Raw genomic sequence first — 25,453 nt, 5'->3', positions numbered from 1 at the left:
TGCACTTGCCTAATCGTCTGTTTTTACTGTTTTTGGTCCCACTTTATATTAAAGGGTTAGTTCACCCAAAAATGAAAATTCTGTCAGTATTTGCTCACCCTCATTTTTGTTCCAACCCCGTAAGACCTTCGTTCATCTTCGGAACACAAATTAAGATATTTAAGATATTAAGATCGCTCCTGCATACAGTCCATAGGCTTCTTGAGGGACTGGCTCTTGCTGTCCCCAAAAAGTCATTAAAGACATCGTTAAAATAGTCCAAGTGACTACAGGGGCTCAATCTTAAGTTTATCAAACGACGAGAACACTTTTGTGCGCAAAAAAACAACAAAAATAAAGACTTTATTTCAACTATTCACGTCCTTCTCCATGAGCCTGTAAGTCAGTTAACGTAGTGTGATTGCGTAGAGCTACGTCACACGTAGGCTCACTATTGGCCGACGCTGGTCATGTGTGTGTGATGCGTGTGACGTACAATAACAGAAGCTTACGCTATTAAACTAGTAACCTGACTCGCGCAGAGGGAGAAATAAACGAATAGTTGAAATAAAGTCGTTATTTTTGTTGTTTTTTTGCACACAAAAGTGTTCTCGTCGTTTGATAAACTTAAGATTGAGCCCCTGTAGTCACTTGGACTATTTTAACTATGTCTTTAATGACTTTTCGAGGACAGCAAGAGCCAGTCCCTCAAGAAGCCTATACACTCTAAAAAATGCTGGGTTGTTTTAACCCAATTTTGGGTCAAATATGGACAAACCCGAAATGTTGGGTTAAAAATGTAATGTAAAAATTTAACCCAACGGCTGGGTTAGTCCATATTTGACCCAAAGTTGGGTTAAAACAACCCAGCATTTTTTAGAGTGTATGGACTAGTATGCAGGAGTGATCTTAATATCTTAAATATCTTAATTTGTGTTCCGAAGATGAACGAAGGTCTTACGGGGTTGGAACAACATGAGGGTGAGTAAATACTGACAGAATTTTCATTTTTGGGTGAACTAACCCTTTAAGTGGCTTTAAGTACTATGTACTTACATTGAAATTAATAATTTGATACAATGGACTTATTGTGTACATACATGTTTTTACATTGTACTTATATTTTGAAAATACCTAAATGTAATTACAGCTGTAATTAATAAATTTAATTACATTTGTAATTACACAGTTGACCCTTCCCTTACACCTTAACCCACCCTTAAACCGACCTATACAACCACACCTAACCCTAACCTTACCCGTATCACACCTCAATAGCAACAAAAGTGTTTTACAATACAATCTGAACAAAATAAGTACATTGTACTTATTTTTCGATGTAAGTACATAGTACTTAAGCCACTTAATATAAAGTGGGACCCTGTTTTTTATTTACTGTTGGTTACTACCACCGTCATCTTCTCAAACAACTTGATTGAAACACAACTAATTCGCACTTTTTTCTTTTTTTGCGAACTTTGAAACTATTCACTTCACGTTTGGATGGAAACCTAGGTTGTGACAGATGCCGTTGATGAGTGACCGTAACGTTTGTTCTAAACGTTTTTGAAACTTGCATTTAAACTGTCTAAAAACAAAACGTAAAAGAGAATAAGCTATATAAACAAATGTTTACATACCTCCTAGTATGACAACCTTTAAATTCTGGAAAAGACAAGGCTGTGAAGTATCCTTCATTGCATGGGAAACAAAGGACACATTTGGATGCCGAATTTGGCCTTCAGGCATTGGGATGTAGCAATAGTCAGTGCAGCTTTACATTTATAATGTTGGGAAAATACCAGCTAAATTGAGCACCTCGCGGAGCAGCAAAAAAAAAAAAAGCAGCCTCTGTGTACATGTATAATTTTGTGCTTGTGATTGTAATTTCATTACATTTTGAAAATAAGAATGTAAGCACATGAAATCAGAGATCTTGAAAAATCTGTGATTCTTCATGTCACTGTCTTAAAATGAAAATTACAAAGTCATTCTACAGCTCTATGCTAGATGATATAAGTTTAAATTTACTTTACTAAAAGCACTTCCATCCTGTCATTGAGTTCAGAGTTAACAATGTTCAGTATTGTTTCTCATAGAATGTATAACTATTTAAAATAATTCAAAATATTAAATTCTTGTCCTTATACATCAGTGTGGAAAAGTATTTTATTACCCAAAGTGACTTAGGAGGAGTAATGTAGCAAAAAAACATGTTATTAGAAATTAAGTTGCAATGCAAAGTTTTGAAGTTGATCAGAAAGGTATAGTCCAAACAAATAGTTATTTACTGGCATCTGGGGTTCCATGAAGAACCTAGGAACTTTTCCACAAAAGGTTCTCTACAGTGGAAAAAGGTTCTTTACACTACAAATAATGGTTCTTTTAAGAACGTTTCACTAAGAGGTTCTTTGCACCAAAAATGGTTATTCAATGGCTGCAGTGACTTTCTGTCACATAGGCCTATAAAAGTATAATGCAGCTGTTCTGAAAATCATATTTAAGGCCAGATCACACTACCACAACAGACAGTTGATGGCTTTGTTGTGTAAATGTGGCTCAATCTATATTAATGGGCATTTAATCTTGTCATACTTTACAATCATAATTTCGAATTTAATATTGTAATAGATTTTCACATGATAATTTCGACTGACTTGTCATAATTCGTATCCTATTCATGTCACACTTTCTTTTTAAATCATTTCGTTTTTTTCTTATTTCATAATTATGACTTGTTTAATCAGAATTTCGATTATAATTATGATTTGCAAAAGCATTTTTTTTTCCTGCATTCTTATCTTCCATAAAATCGCTGATGTCTGGAAAAATTCTGCACATGATTTTTTTTTTTTTTTTAGATTTTAAAGACGTATCATAAAACTGTAAAAAGACATCCAAAATAGACAAACTAAAAAGTCTAAAAATAGTCAACTAAAAAGATAGGGTTTACAATACAAGATAACTTACAAGTTATCTTGTATTAACTTGTAAGTTATCTATTCTAGGCTAACTAACTTATCTAGTTAGACTATGGCTATATATAGCCTTATAACTTACAAGCTAGGGCTAGTATGGCTAACGAATCCGATTGAGTAATAAAACATCTGAAAACATAAAATTCTATAGGCTACTTTACTGTATTTAATTGCTAATTGTCTAACAAACAACGTGAAATTTATTATAGTGATGGAGAGAAATATTAACACTACACTGACAAGCGGTGAAAAAGCACATGATCCGTTTAACGTGACGTATAAGGTCATGTATTTTTCGCCGTCTTGAGGTTGCACATGCGCACTGAAGGGGAAATGGGAAACTCCGCCACCACCACAGCTGAACGTTTTTTTTTTTTTTTTTTTTTTTTTTTTTATTGAATCTTATATCAAACATACAACAAGGCACATCACAACCGTCTTCAGATAATCTTACAACATGAATTGAACATGGAGTACAACATTGTAAAAGAAAAAAAAATAAAAAAAAAATAAATAAAAAAAATAAATAAATAAATAAATAAAAAAAAACCAAGAGACTCAGCAGTAGACACTAGGAAATAAGTTTGCATAAGTATTCATGAAAAATTAGGGCTTTTTTTGTTTTACAGTATTTCAGGGATTGTTTATACAGAATTATTCACAGCTGAACGTGATTTGCAAGGAAGCGGTTTAGTTTCAGTTTACTTGCGTCATTCCGTCTGCACTCTGCAGCATTAGCAGGGATACCAAGTTAAAAGCTCCTGTGCAACTATCTAAATATGAAGCGCGGTAAGCTCAAAGATTTGCTTTTTTATCTTTGAAAGGATTTTTAAATATGATTTTTTAGCTATTTATTTGTATCATACTGCTGCAAATATCTCATAATTAATGATTTGTATCATAAGCTGCAAATATCTATGGAAGCTTGTTTCCGCCACTGAATAAAAAAATAAAATAAATAATTGCGACTTTTTATCTCACAATTCTGACTTTTTTTCCTCACAATTGCGAGATAAAAAGTCCGAATTGCGTGATATAAAGTCGCAATTGCGAGATATAAAGTCAGAATTGCGAGATATAAAGTCAGAATTGCGAGATATAAAGTCAGAATTGCGTGATATAAAGTCGCAATTGCGAGATAAAAAGTCAGAATTGCGAGATATAAAGTCGCAATTGCGAGTTATAAAGTCAGAATTGCGAGATAAAAAGTCAGAATTGCGTGATATAAAGTCGCAATTGCGAGTTATAAAGTCAGAATTGCGAGACATAAAGTCAGAATTGCGTGATATAAAGTCGCAATGCGAGTTATAAAGTCAGAATTGCGTGATATAAAGTCGCAATTGCGAGTTATAAAGTCAGAATTGCGTGATATAAAGTCGCAATTGCGAGTTTTAAAGTCAGAATTGCATGATATAAAGTCAGAATTGTATGGAAGCTTGTTTCCGCCACTGAATAAAAAAATAAAATAAATAATTGCGACTTTTTATCTCACAATTCGGACTTTTTTTCTCACAATTGCGAGATAAAAAGTCAGAATTGCGTGATATAAAGTCGCAATTGCGAGTTATAAAGTCAGAATTGCGAGATATAAAGTCAGAATTGCGAGATATAAAGTCAGAATTGCGTGATATAAAGTCGCAATTGCGAGATAAAAAGTCAGAATTGCGAGATATAAAGTCGCAATTGCGAGTTATAAAGTCAGAATTGCGAGATAAAAAGTCAGAATTGCGTGATATAAAGTCGCAATTGCGAGTTATAAAGTCAGAATTGCGAGACATAAAGTCAGAATTGCGTGATATAAAGTCGCAAAGCGAGTTATAAAGTCAGAATTGCGTGATATAAAGTCGCAATTGCGAGTTATAAAGTCAGAATTGCATGATATAAAGTCAGAATTGTGAGATTTAAACTATTCTGATGGGGAAAAAAAAATTGGCCTAATAAGTCGCAATTGCGAGTTTATATCTCACAATTCTGAGAAAAGATGCCAGAATTTCGACATATAAACTCGCAATTATGTGTTATAAAGTCAGAATTGCGAGATGTAAACTCGCAATTGTGAGAAAAAAAGTCACACTTCTGTCTTTTTTTCTCAGAATTGCGACTTTATATCACACAATTCTGACTTTATATCTCGCAATTCTGACTTTATATCTCGCAATTCTGACTTTATAACACACAATTCTGACTTTATAACTCGCAATTGCGACTTTATATCACGCAATTCTGAGAAATAAAGTCAGAATTGTGAGATATAAACTCGCAATTGTGAGAAAAAAAGTCAGAATTGTGAGAAAAAAAGTCAGAATTGTAAGATAAAAAGTCACAATTCTTTATTATATTTTTTATTCAATGGCGGAAACAAGCTTCCATAGAATTGTGAGATTTAAACTCTTCTGATGGGGGAAAAAGAATTGGCCTAATAAGTCGCAATTGCGAGTTTATATCTCACAATTCTGAGAAAAGATGTCAGAATTTCGACATATAAACTCGCAATTATGTGTTATAAAGTCAGAATTGCGAGATGTAAACTCGCAATTGTGAGAAAAAAAGTCACACTTCTGTCTTTTTTTCTCAGAATTGCGACTTTATATCTCACAATTCTGACTTTATATCACGCAATTCTGACTTTATATCTCGCAATTCTGACTTTATATCTCGCAATTCTGACTTTATAACACACAATTCTGACTTTATAACTCGCAATTGCGACTTTATATCACGCAATTCTGAGAAATAAAGTCAGAATTGTGAGATATAAACTCGCAATTGTGAGAAAAAAAGTCAGAATTGTGAGAAAAAAAGTCAGAATTGTAAGATAAAAAGTCACAATTCTTTATTATATTTTTTATTCAATGGCGGAAACAAGCTTCCATAAATATCAGCTAGCCTAATTCTGACACTCAAATAACATTAAGAATCCAATTACCAACATGGCCAAGACCAAAGAGCTGTCCAAAAACATACTAGAGACAAAATTGTACTCCTCCACAAGGCTGGAAAGGGCTACGGGGAAATTGCCAAGCAGCTTGGAGAAAAAGGTCCACTGTTGGAGCAATCATTAGAAAATGGATGAAGCTGTCAATCTCCCTCGGACTGGGGCTCCATGCAAGATCTCACCTCGTGGGGTCTCACTGATCCTAAGAAAGGTGAGAAATCAGGCCAGAGGAGCTGGTCAATGACCTGAAAAGAGCTGGGACCATCGTTTCCAAGATTTCTGTTGGTAATACATTAAGACATCATGGTTTGAAATCATGCATGGCACGGAAGTTTCCCCTGCTTAAACTAGCACATGTTTGCCAATGACCATTTGGATGATCCAGAGGAGTCATGGGAGAAAGTCATGTGGTCAGATGAGAACTTTTTGGTCATAATTCCACTAACTGTGTTTGAAGAAGAATGATGAGTACCATCCTAAGAACACCATCCCTACTGTGAAGCATGGGGGTGATCATGCTTTGGGGGTGTTTTTCAGCACATGGGACAGGGCGACTGCACTGTATTAAGGAGAGAATGACCGGGGTCATGTTTTGCGGGATTTCGGGGAACGACCTCCTTCCCTTAGTTAGAGCATTGAAGATGGTTCGAGGCTGGGTCTTCCAACATGACAATGACCCGAAGCACACAGCCAGGATAACCAAGGAGTGGCTCTGTAAGAAGCATATCTGGCGTGGTCTAGCCAGTCTCCAGATCTAAACCCAATAGAGAATCTTTGGAGTTAGCTCAAACTCTGTGTTTCTCAGCGACAGCCCAGAAACCTGACTGATCTAGAGAAGATCTGTGTGGAGGAGTGGGCCAAAATCCCTCCTGCAGTGTGTGCAAACCTGGTGAAAAACTACAGGAAACGTTTGACCTCTGTAATTGCAAACAAAGGCTACTGTACCAAATATTAACATTGATTTTCTCAGGTGTTTAAATACTTATTTGCAGCTGTTTCATACACATAAATAGTTTAAAAAAATCATACATTGTGATTTCCGTTTTTTTTTTTTTTTTTTTTTTTTTTTTTTTAATGGCGCTCACAGGACATGCACCTATGATGACAATTTCAGACCCCTCCGTGATTTCTTAGTGGGGGAACTTGCAAAATAGCAGTGTGTTCAAATACTTATTTTCCTCACTGTATATAAATGGTAAATAAAATTGGACCCCAAATGGACCCCTGGGGATACCATTTTGTTTAAGTAATGAGTTTGAGGACATGCAAATCAACTTGAACAATTTGTGTTCTGCCACTCAAATAGTTTCCAAACCATTTGACAGCTTTTGGAGACATTCCAGTATCCACCAATCTCTGAGACGGGACATAGTGGTCAACTGCGTCAAAAGATGTAGGAACAGCATAGAACAACGTTCTTTAGAATCAATACTTATAAAGTCATTTAGCACTTTCATAGTGGCAGTGACAGTGCTGTGTTTTTCACAAAAACGCAAATCATTTAAAATGTTTTTTTTTTGTTTGTTTGTTTGTTTCTAAATAGTCTTTCAATTGATCACATATAAGCCCTTCTAAAATCTTGGATAAAGCAGATAACTTAGATACTGGCCTATAATTATTTGGATTTGATCGGTCACCACCCTAATAAAGGAGTGGCATATGCTACAATCGGTATTAATCCAGTTTCCTGAGTCAGGTTGAAAATATGTGTCAAAGGTTCTGCAATATGTTCAGCAGCAATATTTAAAAAGTATGGATCCAGCCCATCAGGACCAGCGGATTGCTTAGCATTTAACCTCATAAGAGCATCATATACTTCTTGCGTTGCAATCTAAACAAGATCAAAATCGATAGTTACATTTCCCCTAGACAAAAGAGTTGTCCTTTTGTCTTCTCTGTTTTTGTTGCATGCTCAAACAACGACCCAGAAGATAGAAAGTGCTGGTTTAGGAAATCTAGCATACTTTTCCTGTCTGTAATAATTTTATCCTTCCACTTCAATATATTTGGCATGACAGTATCCCTAGAGTCAGAAGACAGTGATGTTATAACTTTCCAAAATGTAGAGGGATTAACTGAACTATCACATATTTAATTTGAAAAAGATAAAAATCAGGTTTTGCTTTACGTATATTTGAGAGACACATTTGTTTCTCAGGTGCCTAACATGTTGGCAGTCTGAGCTATTTTTGGATTTCTTTGCCATTGACCAAGCAAGATCACGGTCATCAGACAATTTCTCTGAAAACCACGGATTACCCTTTAGTCTTAAATTTCCAAAAAGGAAATTTACATTTTGCAATGCTATTTTGGGCTCCGGTATCAAATTCACCCTGGTCCAGTCACAAAGATTAAGATCAAATAAAAAAGCTTGTTCACAGAACGACTTCAGATTTCTCTTAATTATCTCTTAATGCGGTTTATATTTAGATATCTCTCACACCAGCAATAACACAGATCACTCATATCATTTGCAAAAATAGCAGTAGCTTTGTATTTCTGCAGCACATTTGTTAAAAACAAATCAAGGAGTGTAGACTTTTCAGGATGTTTAGGATTTGGCTTGTAGGTGAGTCTATAATTTGGGTTAGAGTCACAAAAACTTTTAATTTGATCTGATGCAGGTGTTAATCAGTCCCAATTTAAGTCACCCATTAAAGTCAATTCGGCATATTTTATAGATGACAAACAATCAGATCATGAGGAAAGTGTGTAGCCTACTTTGGTGCAGAAGGAGGTCTATATGAGATTGTAGAAGAAATGTGTTAATAGATAGATAGATAGATAATCTTTATTCAGGACACACAAGATGGTCCATAGCCCTATACATATACCATAATATTACAAAGTGCATTAAAAAGAAAAAGAAGAAAGAGAGAGAGAGAGAGAGAGAGAGAGAAAAAAAGGAAGAGAAAAGAACAGAGTTCTATAAAATGACTACATAGTCAGTATTCTGCAATACATACATGTTAATATTTATAAAGGACTTTTATTTTACAAAATCGTTGTTAAATAGGTTTAATGTGTGATCCGCGTTAATACTTGTAAAGCAGACAATATCTTCAAATATTATAAGAAGCCGTAGTTTCACATTAGTCTATAAAATATTTATTTTAATATTTTTTGCCCATGCACATTTTTTTCATGTTTGTACAGTAATTATGCAATGGCTTCGAACACAACCAATCATAATCTGAATGGACTTTTGTCTATTGTATTTTGTTTTATGTGCACTCTCAATCGAGAACCGAAACTATCCGTTTTAAGAAGAAGAACTCTTTAAAAATAAGATATCCCCAAAAGGATTGTATTACAAAATAACTGACACCTCTTTCTCCGTTTTGCTTGATACATCAGCAAAAAGTCTCTGTTAGTCCATGGACATTCAGTGGTGGCCTATCTCTCTCTTAGGCCTATTTGTCAGGTAGCAGGCTACTCAATGAGCATTTATAATTCCAATATAATTTAGGACATTTAGGCCTTTTATAAATAATTTCTGCAGTGATTTCATCGGGTTTATTCTTTTTCAGGACTCTTCACCATAATTGGGGTCACAACTGGGGCAGGTAAAGTTGTTCTGAGGGTTGTTTCTTCAAATTAACCCAAATCAGTTGTAGCCTACAGAAGATAGTTAGTGCCGTTTATGTCCATTAGTTGGTGCTGTTGTATTGGCTCCGGTGGCGCTCACCATGGCTGGATTCACCTCTGCTGGTATAGCAGCTGGTTCTATGGCTGCCAGCATGATGTCATCAGCAGCCATCGCCAACGGGGGAGGAGTGGCTGCGGGGAGTTTGGTCGCGCTCCTCCAGTCAGCAGGTATTTTTGTTTATTAAAAGTTAAAAGGAAGTTGTGATGATCTTTTCTTCCATATTGTGACATACATCTAGATGAAACTTCTTTTTGAACAAGAAAAAATGTAGGGAGTTGTGGGATGGTTGTGGTTTGCTATTGCTGTGATGTCATGTGAGTGACGGGTTGTCCCGCCCTTGCACCAGTAAGCACGTCATTAGAGAAGAGATGTAAGAGGGAGGGGAACCTATTTTGATTAAAGATTAACAGGGAACATAAATAGAAAGTGTCTTAAGGATAAATAAATTATAATAAATGCATTGTATAAAAATGTTATCAATAAGTAATGGCAAGGTAATGTTTTTTCATTGCTTTAACTTATAAAAAATGTATGAACATTTCTTAACTTATTTAGAAAAGTTATACAAGATTCAAACATTTTTTTAGAGTTCAGTTTAATGTAATTTGAAATAGTTGAAATAACTTAAACATGATTGTAGCCTATTTAATTTCAAACAGCAACTTTTTTAAATAGTGTAGGCTACTGAAATGCCACTGTGAAATCAAAATAAATAATTCTTGTTTTTTTATACGAAAAAATGTAACAAACCTTATTTGAAATGAATAGGCCATGTGGGCCAAACTAAAAAATTGGTGTATGCTCTATTTTAAAGGAATAATTTATCCAAACATAAAAATGTCCTACATTTCCTGACCCCCATGTCACTCTAAAAATGTTGAAAAACATATTATAGTCTTTTGATTAAAAGATATTCTCCTTTTACGTTCTCCCTGGTCAGGTGCTGCTGGGCTGTCTGCAGGTGCGGCAGCAGTCGTGGCATCTGTGGGTGGAGCAGCAGGTGCTGTCGTAGGTGGAGCTGCAGATTTGCTTTCTCGTTCCAAGAGTCCACCTTCACCTGAGGAGGAAGACTATGAAGAGGAGGAAGAGATTGAGATGACCCAAGAGCTTATGCTGAAATAGATCCTCTGTTAATAACTGATCATAACAATGTATTTGCAGGAGCAATTTGTGTAGTTGCAGTAATATATCAATTTTATGCACGTGCTATTCCAACTTAAAAATATGAGGTTTACAATTTGTAATTTTATCCTGCTTTAGGAAAAATTAAACATTTGTTGTATATTTCTCCAGTGGATACAGTTTGTGGGAATGTTATAGCCATTTACTCCCATGTTCTCAGTTACAATAGGTTACCGGCGATTTGTAAGTCTTTAGTCAAACGTCTCTCACATGGTTGCCTTGTTCTTGTAATTGACTTGTATAACTTGGTCAGTATAGACTCCGCAGTGAGCAAACATCAACTAGCCTAATTAAGAACCGTATAATCGAGCCTGCTTTCCTCCAGTTTGTCTGTTCCGCTCTATTTGTTTATGATTTGGTTTCGGTTTCCTTTCTTGGCCAGTGTCATTGTAGATAAAATACAAAATGCATATCTATAGTATTTCAAACATCGTTTGGAGATCTTTGAAGCTGCTATAAGGGAAAAAAGCAAATAGCCTATGTTATGGCTTTCTTGGGTGATTTTAAATCTTTACAATTACAGATGACATTAGGTTAAACTGCTAACTTAACCAAAAATCTATCCTGTCAAACAAAGTTGCATAGATTTTTTGTCAATTTTAACAATTTTATTTTTTTTTTTTTTAAAGCAATGTAGGCTGATTTGTGAGTCATCGCGCGCATGCGTGTTTAAACTTTCATGAGGAAATCGAAACCTACTAACGTTACGTGGTTAAACAATGATGCGTGTTAAAATGTTGTTGTTTTTTTTCTGTAAATGTTTTATTTTATTTGAATTATTATAATGCATCGAACAATAAAAAACAGAACAGATCGAACCTATACGGGAATTAAATGATAGAATCTTCACAGAAGTTTAGAAATAGAAAGAAAAAACAGGCTAGCAGCTAGAAACACACAGCGAAAACATTATGCATCAATGGTCATTATAACTTTACATAATCACGCTACAGGCTGCATTCAGGACCAGAGCTTGTTTCTGATGCAGTTTCATTTCAGTTTCGATTTCTTTTCTTGAAAAGGGAGACACCCAGAATGCTATTTAAGCAAGCTCTCGCCTATAACAGATCAGTAAAGCAAGAGCATCCTGTGTTTGTTCGTTTTAACCTAGAGTCGAATTAATGGATCCCTGTAAGTAGGCTATAGGCCTAATATCCTAACTAGAATTTTAAATGTTTATCAAGTTTAATTGTTTTGTTTTTTTCTATCCATCCTAGTGACGGTTCTTGCAGCAGGTAGGCTACAATTCTTAAAAATACATCTGGTTTGTCTGGCTTCAGCCAAAAGACATGGTTGAGCTGTTTTAACTGAAAGCATGTTGTACTGACATATCTCAAAATATGTCAGTGCTTTTTTTTCTCAAGATGCACATCAGTAGGCCTAATGTTTTTTGTTTTTTTTTCCCTAAGGCACATTAACGCTACTGAGACGTCAAATTTATCTTAAATAATCCTAGATTAATGAAAGCCCTGTCTGAAAGGGCCATTCTTTGTGTTCTTTTTGAAGATTTTTCGGAGCCTGCGAAATCGATAGGCTATTACGTGTTCAATAGGCTACTGCAAAATGTTAAAGTCACTGCCCTTGCCTTCCAGAATAAAAGAGATTTAAAAAATCTCTATCTGATTTTTTTATCAATCAAGTTAAGGGATTTGTCCCAGACAGCAACATATTGGGATTCAACATTTGCCTCGCATTTCAGGATGAAAAGACATTTCAGGTGTTGTGTTATGATCTATGACCTTATTATTGCTATTGTTAAATTTGTAAACGACTTTACTTGGGCAGCATTTAATGCACAGATTTTTTTGGTCTGTTTAGTCTATAGGCTATAGTACACTCACTTTAGATAGGACTTGTATCCGATACAGCTACATTAATTCCCTCCCAATATGATTTTTGATGATCGATTTACTATGCACATGGTAGATCCTTTTTTGACTGGCCGTGCTATTAACATTATTAATATAATTCATGTCGGCTGGTCATGATTATTTTCCAGCATAACAACTGTCATGAATGGTTTGCAGCGCAAAATCTGATGGAACAGTAGCCTATAGTCTGGAAATAATTTTCATTTATCTGCAGCTCAGAGTCAGATCTAGAAATCTGAAGTGAAGTGGTACATGTTGCTGCTGATTGGGCTGACATTTTTGAAACGCCTCCCAAACAAGAGAAAATGTATCTCAAACCCCGTTGCACACCATTTCCAAAGTCGTTCAACCGGGAAACGTAAAATGTTGCGCACCAGTTTGAGCTTGACCTTGCCCCAGGACTTTATTTTATATAGTTAAATCTCCTGTTTTTTAACGTTATTTTCTCAAAATCAACATTAGCCTATATATAAATCAAAAGTGTACGTCACATCACGATGACAACATGGTGAATGTAATACGTCAGGCCATATTCACACTACACCTTTTCAAATGTAGACTTTTTAGAGGTTGTGAATTACATGTTCAACTCAAGAGAGTATGCAATTTCGGATGCAGAAAATGTGTAGTTCTGGGGTGCTCCAGGACAGGTTTAAAAAAACCTGATTTGTGGAATATCTTTATTTTAATGGCATTTGATCCACCTGAACTACTCTGTTTCTCCTAATAGCTGGAGCAATTGTTGCCGCTCCTGCTGTTCTAACAGGGGGAATTGCTGCAGGTTCAGTGGCCTCCACTTTGATGTCAGCTGCTGCTGTGGCGAACGGAGGAGGGGTTCTTCAATCTGCTGGTGAGCCAAATCTCTGGATTTTTTTTTTTATCATAATGCATAACAATAAAACTGAGTTATGCAAGGGGCAAATTTACAAAACCTTTTTCAACTGACATTTTTCATGTCATTAGGTGCCATCGTGGGGGCTTTGGGAGCCACTGTGAGGGCAGTTGCTAGCATGGCTAGCAACTATACTGTTTAACTGTGTAACTATAAATCTTTGCATTTATGTATGTTTCTATAAAAAAAAGAAATCATTATATTTTCATTATCTCACTGTATGTCTTAGTGATTAACATCAGTGTCCTATCTGTATCAGTCTAGGTGTAAGGGTGCTGTTTATAAGCAAAAATAAAAAGTCTCTTTATGTCATTTATTTATATCGTAAACTAATGTTGTACTGTGACTGCTCAGAGTTACTTACTTAAACTGTCATAAGGGAAGTTTTCCTAATGAAAATGGTTCCTCAGATTGCCATTATAAGGAACACACTGAAGCCAAGCCATAAGGCACCATTTGGTGCTCAAATAACTTAAATATTTTTTAATATATTTCTCAATATATATGTATTGCTTATTGGCTCAAACCACATTATGACTATAGCTCAAACCAACCTTATGATGGGGTTACTGTATAAACACCATTGACAGTGTCTAGAGTTCTTGCAAAAGCAGAACTCTTTGCGTTTGATGATGGCATTGCTAAATGTTCGATCAATGCTTTATAAGACTTTTTTTAAATGACTATTTTACCTCACATAATGGACTTTCTCTTCATGTCCGAAAGTGGACAAAAAAGGCGACCTGAGTCAGTTTACCAAACTCGTCCCCCCAAATTTGTACTTTTATTAGCACTCCTCGGATGTCCGGTCACGCACATCAAAGGTCACACTCTGCATCTGTTTTTTACTCATGGCTTTTCATTGGAATTTGTGACAATGGTTTTTCCGGTCACAAATCTGTTTTATTTAATGCCACCTTTCCTGGTCGATCTGATATTACTGCCCCACCAGTCCGATCGACTCGTCACTTTGCAGCGAATGCTGCCAAGGACTTTGCTTCATCTTATGCAGAAGCTCATTTCCCTTGCTTAACGGATTCACCGCCCAGAATACAAAATGCTGATGAGTACCTCTGCTCTGTTCTTAATAATACCTGTCTGAACATCTTGACTTGAGCCATTTGAATTCCTGCATGAATATACCTTCTTAACTACACATTGGTACATGTTTGTTAATTATTGTATTAATTAACATTTCGGGGTGAACTAAATCAAACTTGCTCTAGAAAATGGACACAAAATTTTGGCCTTAGAAAATTGGCCTTAGAGGTACCACTCTTGAATGGTTCCAAGCGTATTTCAGTGACCGTAAGATTTCTGTTCGTATTGGACAACATACATCCTCCACTGCTCCTTTGACTTGTGGTGTCCCTCAGGGTTCCATTCTTGCTCTGAATCATGATATATTTGCTGCCCCTGGGTTCAATCATTCATAAATATAGGATTTCTTTTCATTTATATACTGATGATGCCCAGTTGTATCTCCCTTTAAGATCTAATGATGATAAACATGCAATGGGAGCTCTGATTGATTGTATTCAGGAATGTAAATTATGGTTAACAAATAATTTCTTGATTAAATGACGACAAAACTGAAGCGATTCAATTTGGGCCTAGTGATGCTTTCAATGCCAGTATTTTATTTATGACCTTTATTATTTAACCCAATGGGTAACCCTTTGTGTAAACAAATGTATGCCTTCAATTTGATTCTGGTCTTAATAAGCAGATCAATGTGGTATTAAGTGGTGTTTTTCCCATCTTCATCGTCTAGCTACAGTCAAATCGTTTTTATCTCTTTTTTTTTTTTTTTTGAAAGGTAATTCATCACTTACCGCTTAGACTATTGCAATTCACTCTATTTGGGGATTAATGATCATATGGAGTGATTACAAATGGTTCAAAATTGTCCAGTGGCCATGGGTTCTGTCTAGCTGGTAGCTGTCTGGCAATTTTAAACGCATTACAATCTTCCATGTTTCTAATACAATACAGCCTGACTAGCAGAGGCTCCCTAATGTTGAAACAAATCTCTGTTAACAAATTTTAAAACCCTAAACTGAGTCTCATATATGTGTAACTCTGGTTGTAGATTACCATTAATAATATTCTAAATGGTGTAATGGCACAGGGATGAGAGACTACCACAATGCCTTCGTTAGTACACACAACCAATGCTGGATATGTTGTGGGGTTAATTTGGCATCACCAACCCAAGTTATGAAGCCTCCACTTGTCGCCTCTCTTACTCTATCCACATGTTTTTTTGTTTTGAAAAGCGTCTTTTTTTACCCAGAATGCATTGCGGTGTAGTCCAACTTAAGGTCAGAGTCTTAAGCGCTTTGTGCAACGGTCTGATTTAGATGTCTATCTGAAGTCTGACTATCTACTATATCTAAGCCATAGTCAAAGTCTATCTTTGTGAAACCTGCCCCTGATGGTGCCAGGAGGCAAAATCTGCCTCACCCCAACCCTTCAAGGTTGCCCATCTATTGTCCCCATTTGAGCCTCTCTTGCTAAAGACAGCCCTTCTGCTCACTCGGACATCAGTCAAGCGAATTGGTAACTGGCAGGCTCTTTCAATGAAACCCTGAATAGGCTTTGTGCTAATAAGGTGCTTTTGAGGTGTTTTTGTTCACATTCATGTTCTCACAACATTGCATTGCTACAATTCAAAAAAATGTTACTAGGAAAGTGGCAATCGACACTCGCCATATACTCGCCAACGCCGATTTTAACTTGCATATATGGTGCTTGCCGAATGTTAATTTTAGACCATGGTCGAATGTGTAACACTCGTTGTAGATTAATGGCGCAGGCATGAAAGCCTCCCACAATGCCCTAGTATACACCCATACACCCAGTGCTGGTATGCAAAAAAAAAAAAAAAAAAACACAGAAAAAGATTGTTCCCCAGGCATACTGTAAAATACATCGTCACATTGCAATTGTATTTTACAGCTGATGCATTTTACACCTTGTACACATGCCTAAAAAAAGACTCCCAAACGTATGTAACAGGTACTTCCCCACATTCATCAAGTCTATTGAAAATGTATTTCCTCAAGCATGTTGTTCTCAGTATGACAGCATAGCAAGCCCCATTTTTGTTTGTATGTTGTATCACCTTGGCAATTTTGTTGTTTTGATGAAAGAATATGCCTTCCGAGAGAGATATGCCTTATGTTCATTTGTGAACGCTCTGAACCTACAGCCAACCTTTTAAACAGGCAGGCTAAACAACTTAAAGCTGCAGTCCGTTTTGGGGGGTATAAAATGATCCAAAATACACATTTGAGAAAATACATAACCAGCCAGTGTTCAAAACTATTTGCTTGCCTTCGCTCGATAGATAATAATGTTTTTAATTCCAGTGGTACTGGTGGATTTCCGCGGGAGCTTCGAGCATGTCTTTGCATTATTACGTCACATCTGTTCACATAAGAGTCTCAGCTAGAAGGCTTTATTGAGTGTGAGGATGTTGGAGGTGGATATTTATAGTCTTTTCTAAGAGCACTTGATATAATTAAACATATTAATTTGATGGCGGATCCAGAAAGGTTCAAACAACAACAGCCATACCCCTTTTCCACCAACAAGAACCAGGTGCTGGTTCAGAGCTAGAGCTAGTGCTGGTTCGGAGTTGGTTCGACTGACGAGCTTTCAAAGAGCCTGTTTGCCTTTCCAAAGGCTAGAGAGCCATCATAGAGCCAGATCTTACGTCACTGTATACATCTCATGTTGCCCAGCAACACTAGTGCGGCACACACAAACACACCAGGCTTGTGACATTTGTGTTGTATTTGTCTGAAATGGTGCCTCCTTTGGATACTCTCGTGTCACAGCAGTATCGATACCGGCTGATTGATGGAGTGATCACTAAAAAGAGAAGAGAAAACAATCATAAACAAGGGTGCCTCTATGTGTTTTGTGTGGCGAGTGATCTTGCTTGAGTAATGTGAGAGCTTCACGTTCATGAGGAGCCTATTTATTGAGCTTCAGTGACAATGAAATTAAAAGTATGTATAAAGATCCACAGTAGACAAGTTGTAGTGAGAGAACCCAAGTGCAGTTTATCCCCCCCCCCCCCCCCCCCAAAAAAAAAAACAGGATCAAAACAGAGACAAGACCCAACGCCCGACAAAACAACTTCGGGAGGGTGGTGGGTTAGAGGTGGTGGTGGGTTAAAGGAGGCCCGTGCAGGGGGACAGGACACAGGACGTGGCATGGTGTGGGCGGGCCTGGGTAATAGCGTGGGCGGATCCGGCAGTGCAGGGAGCCAGGTCAGATCCGGCAGTGGATCTTGCCAGCCGGCATATATGACGTGAACAGCTTCTGGCTCGCCCACATAATCCTCTATGGTGAGGTCTCCTTGATGCAGACTAAGGAGGGTAACTGCTGGGTTCATGGTTAGGTCAAGTATTCTGTAAGGATCCACTGAAGGCAAGTTGTAGTGAGAGAACGCAAGTGCAGTTTATTCAAAACATGACATGGCGTGAAACTAAACTGTGGACATGGACTTACACAACGTGCTCAGAAAAAAATACTTGACAAAGACACATGGCAAACATATGAGGGCTTAACTAGAATAATGACAAGACAAGGGACACCTGTGAACAATGGAACAGACGAATAACCAATGACAAGACATGGCAGGATTACATGACAAGGGAATCACATTACAGACAACATGACATGAAACCAAAATGTGCAGAGACGAGACCAAATCGTGACAGTGTGTTTTCTTCCTTCTGAATAAAAATCTAAATTTCATACCTGTAATTTGTGTGTGTGGCTGCTTGCTGTTGACATGAGGCACTTAAGTTTGTATTTGAATTTGTTGGAATTTTCCCCTTGGAATTGATTCCTTATCTCTGTACTTTACTCTATAGACCATTTCACAAGATGTAAACAACACTGGTCCAGAAGCACTTCCTGTTTCAGTTTTTTAACACTACATAAAAGCTGGGATAAAATACAACCAACAGAACATTTAAAACTGAATCAAAAAGTTAAACAAACATCTTTAAGATGTTTTCTTTACATGTGAAATAAAGAAAACAGTTACAAACTGAAACAGAAAGTGCTTCTGGACCGGTGTTGTTTACATCTTGTGAAATGGTCTATAAATGACTTTCGTTTCCTATTAAAAGGATACACCCCCTTTTAAACTCAACCTCTCACAAAAGCTGCAGTCCGAGTGTCCCAGTTTACTTAGGATGGATCCCTGTAAGTATACGTACTTTTTATATATATACCTGTAAATATATATATATATATATATAGACCATTTCACAAGATGTAAGCAACACCGGTCCAGAAACACTTCCTGTTTCAGTTTGTAACTGTTTTCTTTATTTCACATGTAAAGAAAACATCTTAAAGATGTTTGTTTAACTTTTTGATTCAGTTTTAAATGTTCTGTTGGTTGTATTTTATCCCAGCTTTTAAGTAGTGTTAAAAAAATTAAACAGGAAGTGCTTTTGGACCAGCGTTGTTTACATCTTGTGAAATGGTCTATATAATATTTTATTTATTATTAGTACTTGCTTTTTATATCACAATAATCATAACCTATTTGTTTTCTTATAAGGTATGATTGCAGCTGGTGCAGGAGCAGGTAAAGTAAATGCGGACTCTTGTTTTACTAGACAGAAGACATTATTTTAACTCCACTTATATACTCCACTTTTTTTGGAAATAGGCTCATTTTACCACTCCCCCAAAGTTAAACAGTTGGGTTTTCCCATTTTCGAATATATTCAGCCAATTTTTTTGATATTTAGAAGAATATCAGTAACCAGATAGTTTCTGGTCTCATTGACTTCCATTTTTTCCTACTATGGGAGTCAATGAGACCAGAAACTGTCTGGTTACTGATATTCTTCTAAATATCAAAAAATTGGATGAATGGATTCGAAAACGGAATGAGCCTATTTCCAAAAAAGTGGAGTATCCCTTTAATTTTAAAATGTTTATCCATCTGAACCAGTAAATTTAAATATGCCACATTTCCACCCTTCCACCAATTGTATAGCTGTAGCAGTTGCAGCAGCTCCTGCTGTTCTAGCAGCGGCTGGTTTTACGGCAGGGGGAATTGCTGCAGGTTCAGTGGCCTCCTTTTTGATGTCAGTTACTGCTGTGGCGAACGGAGGAGGGGTCGCAGCTGGATCTGTGGTAGCTGCTCTTCAAGCCGCTGGTGAGATAACAAATCATAAATTATAATTATAAACTGCCAGCAGGTGGTAAAGCAATCGGACAGTTCCCCACCGACAAAATGCATCATTGAATTAGGCACACAATTTTCAGCGTAGCATATCAGTAGCACATGAAATTTCTTTTTTAAGATAGGCCTATGTATGTACATTAATTCATTCTATACCTATCTGTAATGTTTATGGTCTTTCTGGGCTTGTTGGGCGTCTACTGCACATTTGTCCTTACCGGCCTTAAGATTTTTTTGTTTACGTAGGCTAAGCATGCACGTGTAAGACTGGAAAAACTGGAAGAACTGGAAGACGTTTACACTTGGCATTAACATGCGACCTGTATCCGTTCAATTTCCTTTTATTTATATAGCACATTTTATTGCAGCCAATGACTGACCAAAGTGCTTTACAGAACTACAAAATTAAAAGACACTAACACCATGCATAGCAGCACATCATAGAACAGTACAGCAAAGATAAGAACAGCTTAGAACCAAGCCCAAGCAATCTCAGAGTTATCAAAAATAAAAACAGAAAAGACAGTAACAGACTTAATAGTAGCATCATACTCAAAGAGAAAAAAAAAAATATATATATATATATATACATATACACATATATATATATATATATATACCCATATAAACATACACATATATACAAACACACACACACACACATATACATATACATATACATATATATATATGTATATATACATATACATACACACACACACACACACACACAAACAACCTTATTTAGGCCAAAGAAAACAAGTGTGTTTTTAAAAGTGACTTAAAAGAGATCACAGAAGGGGCTATCCTAACGTCTATGGGCAAATTATTCCACAGCCGAGGGCCAACCACAGAAAAAGCTCGATCCCCTCTGAGTTTTAGTCTGCAATGAGGGACTTGTAACAGATTTTGTTCACCTGATCTCAGACTTCTCGATGGAGTATAAGGTTGTAGCAGTTTAGTTAGGTAGCTAGGTGCTTGGTTGCAGTGCAGCTTTGTACACAAATAACAAGAAAACTAAATTTAAACTCAATTCCGAAATTAGCAGGCAACCAATGAAGGGACCTCAGAATTGGGGTGATATGATCACTTTTAAGACTGTTTGTGAGGAATCTTGCGGCGGCATTTTGCACCAATTGCAGACGAGCAGTTTGAGTTTTCGAGATACCGCAGTAAAGTGAATTGCAGTAAACGTGTGGTGATAAAAGCATGAACAGCCATCTCGAGAGTTTTATGATTAAGAAAAGGTTTGACTTTTGACAAGAGACGCAGGTGATAAAAACTAGGAGATTTGTTTATCAAAATTTAAAGGGTTAGTTCACCCAAAAATGAAAATGAAGTCATTAATTACTCACCCCCATGCTGTACCAACCCCGTAAGACCTTCGTTCGTCTTCGGAACACAAATGAAGATATTTTTGATTAAATTTGAGAGCTGTATAACTACCACATTGGCTGCCTAAGGGACTGCCTCTTGACGGCCCAGAAAGTAAAAAATGTTTAAATATCCCAAGTGACTACCGTGGCTCAACTATATGTTTATCAAGTGACGCGAATACTTTTTGTGCGAAAAAACAAACAAAAATAACGAGTTTATTCGACTATTTCTTTACTTCCTTGTAGGCCAGAAACGAGACTTCCTTAGATTTCCACGACGCATGCGCGAGAATTGCGATCTGCTTACACTACTTCAGATCGCAATTCTCGCGCATGAAACAGAAATGAAACATGAAACATCTCCACCCTGAAACAGGAGTGAGTATATCTGCTGTCACAAGGAAGAAAAAAAGAAGAAAGAAATGGGGGACTGCGTCTCTTTTTAGATCTTTGAAGCTTGAACCGTTCCGTCAGAATGCTCAAGTTCAAGATGCTAACTATCAAAAAGATTGTGTTGCAATGGTTCTTCACAATCGATCTTAAATATGCATATTTTCACAAAGAAATATTGCCACAACACAGGAAGTTCCTGAGGTTTCCTTTGGGTGAAGCTTACCAATATCGGGTCCTTCCATTCTATTCCAATCATGTTATGTAGACGGAAAAAAGTCAGAGTCCTAATATGTTCGAGTACGAGTCAATTCTGAGTCAAAATGCACATGAGTCCATGACAAGACCGAGACAATTAAAATTATGATCTCGAGTCTGAGTCTCGAGTCCACAACACTGAGGACAAGTGCAAATGAGGAGCGACGACGGCAGATGGAGAGAGAAACAGGCCTGATTTTACGTTGTTTTTTTTTCTGTTGTAACATTACAGCAGTCGTCAATGAGGGGCTGCTGGCTAATACTTTTGTTAAACTCATTAGTGAATTACTCCTCTTTGTATTTATTTCTATATATGGTGAATTACTGCATGATACCTGGATGTTCAGTCAGGCGAAACTATTACAACACAAACGTCCGTGTGCTCGTCTGATTCAGAGATTTCCTCCAGGAGAAATTGCCATCTGTTGAAATTCTCTGCAGCAGATGGACTCTATCTGGGTTCTCACATCCATGAGTTGACATCACAAGCTCATATGTGAGACTTTCTTCGCGTTCTTGTGAGCACACACTACACAACCGGAAGGGGTGCAGACACCCACAGTGCGGCACCATGGGTATTCTCATTCCCATAGCCCTTAAAACAAGCTCAGCATTGAGTGTAGCTTATGAAAATGAATGTCTCGGGTTACTTGTAAGTAAGTACTCTTTAAAATCAGATGATTTACTATTAATTCAATAAAATGTGAGGGAACACTTAATCACAAGTCACTTAATCATCAACTGGAATTATTCAGGATTAAATCAAAGGTGTTCATGTAAATGCAGCTATTGAAACACATCTCACATATATCTCACGCCATACTGTAGATACTTACACAGAATCATCATGCCCATTCAAACCTGGCACACCCCCTTTTCCATTAAAAAGGGTAATATTTACCCCTTAAATTGATTTCCAGGGGCATTTTTTTCAAACCTTCATGTATGCATCGCCATGGAGGCTATGTCACATTCTCAAATTTAATCAATAAATTAAATTAAGGCACTAGGGTTTTTATCAGTAAATAAAAACACAATTACACATAAATGTGTGTAATTACTGTGGCCTCAAAATGTCGTCCTTACCACTCTGAGCTTGTTAGCAACGTCTGAGGTAAAACACACACTCCTCATTACTATACAGACAAAGAAATGTATAAATTAATTAAATAAATAAATGTAGACAAACACATCTATAAATAAATACAATTGGAAATACATGAAAAAATAAATAAATGTTGGAAAATACAATATACATTAATAAAGAATAAAAGTATAAATAATAATATATGTATCTCTTTGTATATTTAATTATGTGTTTAATTATGTATTATATTTAATTATGTGTATTTTGGCAGACATTGCATTCCATATTTGAATGACTGGTTCTGAAATCTTTTTTTTAGGTGCCGCTGGAATCCCTATTGCAGCTAAGGCTGTTATAGGCACCATAGCAGGCACTTTGGCTGGAGCTATGGGTGGACCATTGATATGCAATGCAGGAGCCGCAGGTGAATCCATAATTCTCTTGAGTAATGAATAGTTGTTATTATTAGGGGCCAAGGACTCAAAGTGCATAGGCATCTCTTGAAATCATTGGCTTTCTTCTTCTTCTGTATGGAAGTCTATGGCAGCCCATAGAACCTCTTGTGTGAAAGTTGAAAGTGAAAGTGAAATTTGGCACACTGATGGAAGACAGTCTGAACAGTCACCATAGCAAATTTGGAGTCTCTAACTCAATCCCTCTAGCGCCACCAACTGTCCAAAACCTACTTTTTTCGAACACGTCAATCACCAAAATTGAACCAGATTATCTCCAGACCATGCAGAAAAAAAGTTATGGAATTTGATACGTCAAACCGTTTTCGATAGACGCACAAACAAATTTTTTGTAGAGCTAGAGAAAACAGATGCAGGCTGTATCTCCACAACGCTTTATCGTATTCAGACCATAGACTGTATCAAAAGATGGACAACGCCCCTTCGATCTCCAATGTCGCCAATGTCCCGATATGTCGCTGACATCTTGGGACTTGAGACTGCGCAATAGCGTTCTCGGGACCAGACCTGCGCAGTAGTGAGAAGGAAGTAAAGCGAAATCAACGCCCCGCCCTCACATTCGCAGAAGGATTTAATGCTTAAAAAAATATGACAATATATTCAAAACCGTCAAAAGCTTGTTGGCTATATGTTAATGCCCAAATGTCAAAATATTAATAGTAAGTGTGGCATAAAAATGCAAACAAAGTCGGGTGTGTATAATTTTTTTTTTTTATAATGTATTAAAACTCACCAAGATAATATTAGAACAAAACATGAAATTGCCATTGACAGTACAGTATTGGAATACGGTATTGCCATACAGTTTTGTGATGTAAAACGTTATACTTAAAACACATAGGAGTATTGTTACGAAACTCGGTATGAGTCATCGGCACCATGTCTTGAAGGTACTCAAAATGTTTTAGGGCAGCTCCACCAGGTGGTAAAAAATTTTATAACTTTTAAAAATGTTATACTTTTGAATAAATCTGCCCATTGTAATGCCACTGGCATTGTACATAACTCTGACCACATCATTTTTGTAACTACGCCACCTATTGGTCGAAAGTGACAATCCATTAAATCATATTTTTAGCTAATGTAGATGCCAGCCATTCTGCAATTTTGCTTAAATTCATCTTTAAATCTCTTTAATTGCTCCTTGCTGCAGTTGGTATGATTCTCCCAGCCATGCTGGCATGTCTTGTCATCTTCTTTGCGCTTGGCCCTGATAATGGCTGCTTGAAAATATTTATTTTTAATATTATTATTATTATTAATTTGGATTCTTTACAAGGCACTGTATAAGTGCTTTATAACTCTCCCCAAAATTAGATTTAACATCTGTTTATCCAACTAAATAAGTTAAATGTTTTTTTTTTTTTTTGCAGATTTTTTGCAGCTTTTTTGCAGTTTCATCTTCTATGTGAATTGTTACTCTGAATAATGTGTGATTTCAAACTGATGACTGTGTTCTAAAATAAGTCCTGTGGTTTGTCATTAGGGGCAACTGCAATCATCCCGGTCACAGGCCAAGGCATGGTGGGAGACGCTGTGAGCGCTGTAGTTGCCGGCTTAATTTCCAACTACACTGTGTAACGGGATCACTTGTATCTGTGCTTTAATGCCCCAACATAGTGGCCCTTAACAGTCTGATAGATTTCAAGAAATCAAACATATCATTTAACTAATGCACAACCATAAACGTATGCACTTTCTAGGCTAAGAAATATTCTCTTTCTCTTCTGTAATCAAATCTTATACTTCAAACTTGACTTACTATGATTTTTATTTGCTCTTATGAAAAATTACTTGGGATGTGATGTTTGCATAACAAGATCTGCTATATGGGTAAATTGTTAAAGACAAAAACGGTTTAAATTAAAGTATTTAAAATTTAAATTAATTAAATGTAGGCCTATTGCTTTATTAAACCAAGATGACAGTCTGTGTCTTGTATTTTCTTAAAGAAAACTGTACAGCATAATGCTAGCAACACCAAGGTCTTTCTTCAAATCCCAGGGAAAGCGCTATTATGCCTGAGCCAAAGTGTCCATTAATAAAACATTGTAGTATATCATTCCACAAAGAGCTATGTGAACAGCAATATGGTCTTACGTTTCTGTTTACAGATAGCAAAAGCTGCATTTTTCGTCTAGAGTAGGGATACATTTC

The 25,453-nt window shown here is 36.6% G+C and overlaps 2 protein-coding genes across 2 annotated transcripts; both read left to right on the top strand.

Annotated features, from left to right (window-relative positions):
- The first annotated feature begins 3,616 nt into the window (after positions 1 to 3,616).
- LOC120463048 (interferon alpha-inducible protein 27-like protein 1) lies at positions 3,617 to 13,802 on the top strand. Its single transcript, XM_089117195.1, has 7 exons — positions 3,617 to 3,746; positions 9,423 to 9,458; positions 9,547 to 9,708; positions 10,482 to 11,854; positions 11,941 to 11,958; positions 13,325 to 13,444; positions 13,558 to 13,802. The coding sequence occupies exons 1-4, from the start codon at positions 3,737 to 3,739 to the stop codon at positions 10,661 to 10,663; spliced, it is 390 nt and encodes a 129-aa protein (XP_088973321.1). The 5' UTR covers positions 3,617 to 3,736; the 3' UTR covers positions 10,664 to 11,854; positions 11,941 to 11,958; positions 13,325 to 13,444; positions 13,558 to 13,802.
- A 5,159-nt stretch (positions 13,803 to 18,961) lies between these two features.
- On the top strand, positions 18,962 to 25,226 carry LOC120463038 (uncharacterized). Its single transcript, XM_089117196.1, has 4 exons — positions 18,962 to 19,106; positions 19,524 to 19,685; positions 23,143 to 23,247; positions 24,783 to 25,226. The coding sequence occupies exons 1-4, from the start codon at positions 19,082 to 19,084 to the stop codon at positions 24,875 to 24,877; spliced, it is 387 nt and encodes a 128-aa protein (XP_088973322.1). The 5' UTR covers positions 18,962 to 19,081; the 3' UTR covers positions 24,878 to 25,226.
- The last annotated feature ends 227 nt before the right edge of the window (positions 25,227 to 25,453 follow it).

Source organism: Pimephales promelas, chromosome 11, assembly GCF_988280905.1.
Source record: "Pimephales promelas chromosome 11, fPimPro1.hap1.1, whole genome shotgun sequence".
In the NCBI taxonomy this organism is placed as follows: domain Eukaryota; kingdom Metazoa; phylum Chordata; class Actinopteri; order Cypriniformes; family Leuciscidae; genus Pimephales; species Pimephales promelas.
The sequence above is the reverse complement of the archived record's forward strand: the minus strand, read 5'-3'. Positions and strand labels throughout refer to the sequence as shown.

Coding starts and splice junctions, on each gene's coding strand:
- LOC120463038 (XM_089117196.1), top strand. CDS start 19,082: ATGATTGCAGCTGGTGCAGGAGCAG. Junction 19,107..19,523: donor TGCAGCTGGTGCAGGAGCAG/GTAAAGTAAATG, acceptor CCAATTGTATAG/CTGTAGCAGTTGCAGCAGCT. Junction 23,248..24,782: donor ATGCAATGCAGGAGCCGCAG/GTGAATCCATAA, acceptor GTTTGTCATTAG/GGGCAACTGCAATCATCCCG.
- LOC120463048 (XM_089117195.1), top strand. Junction 9,459..9,546: donor TGGGGTCACAACTGGGGCAG/GTAAAGTTGTTC, acceptor TATGTCCATTAG/TTGGTGCTGTTGTATTGGCT. Junction 9,709..10,481: donor CGCGCTCCTCCAGTCAGCAG/GTATTTTTGTTT, acceptor CTCCCTGGTCAG/GTGCTGCTGGGCTGTCTGCA.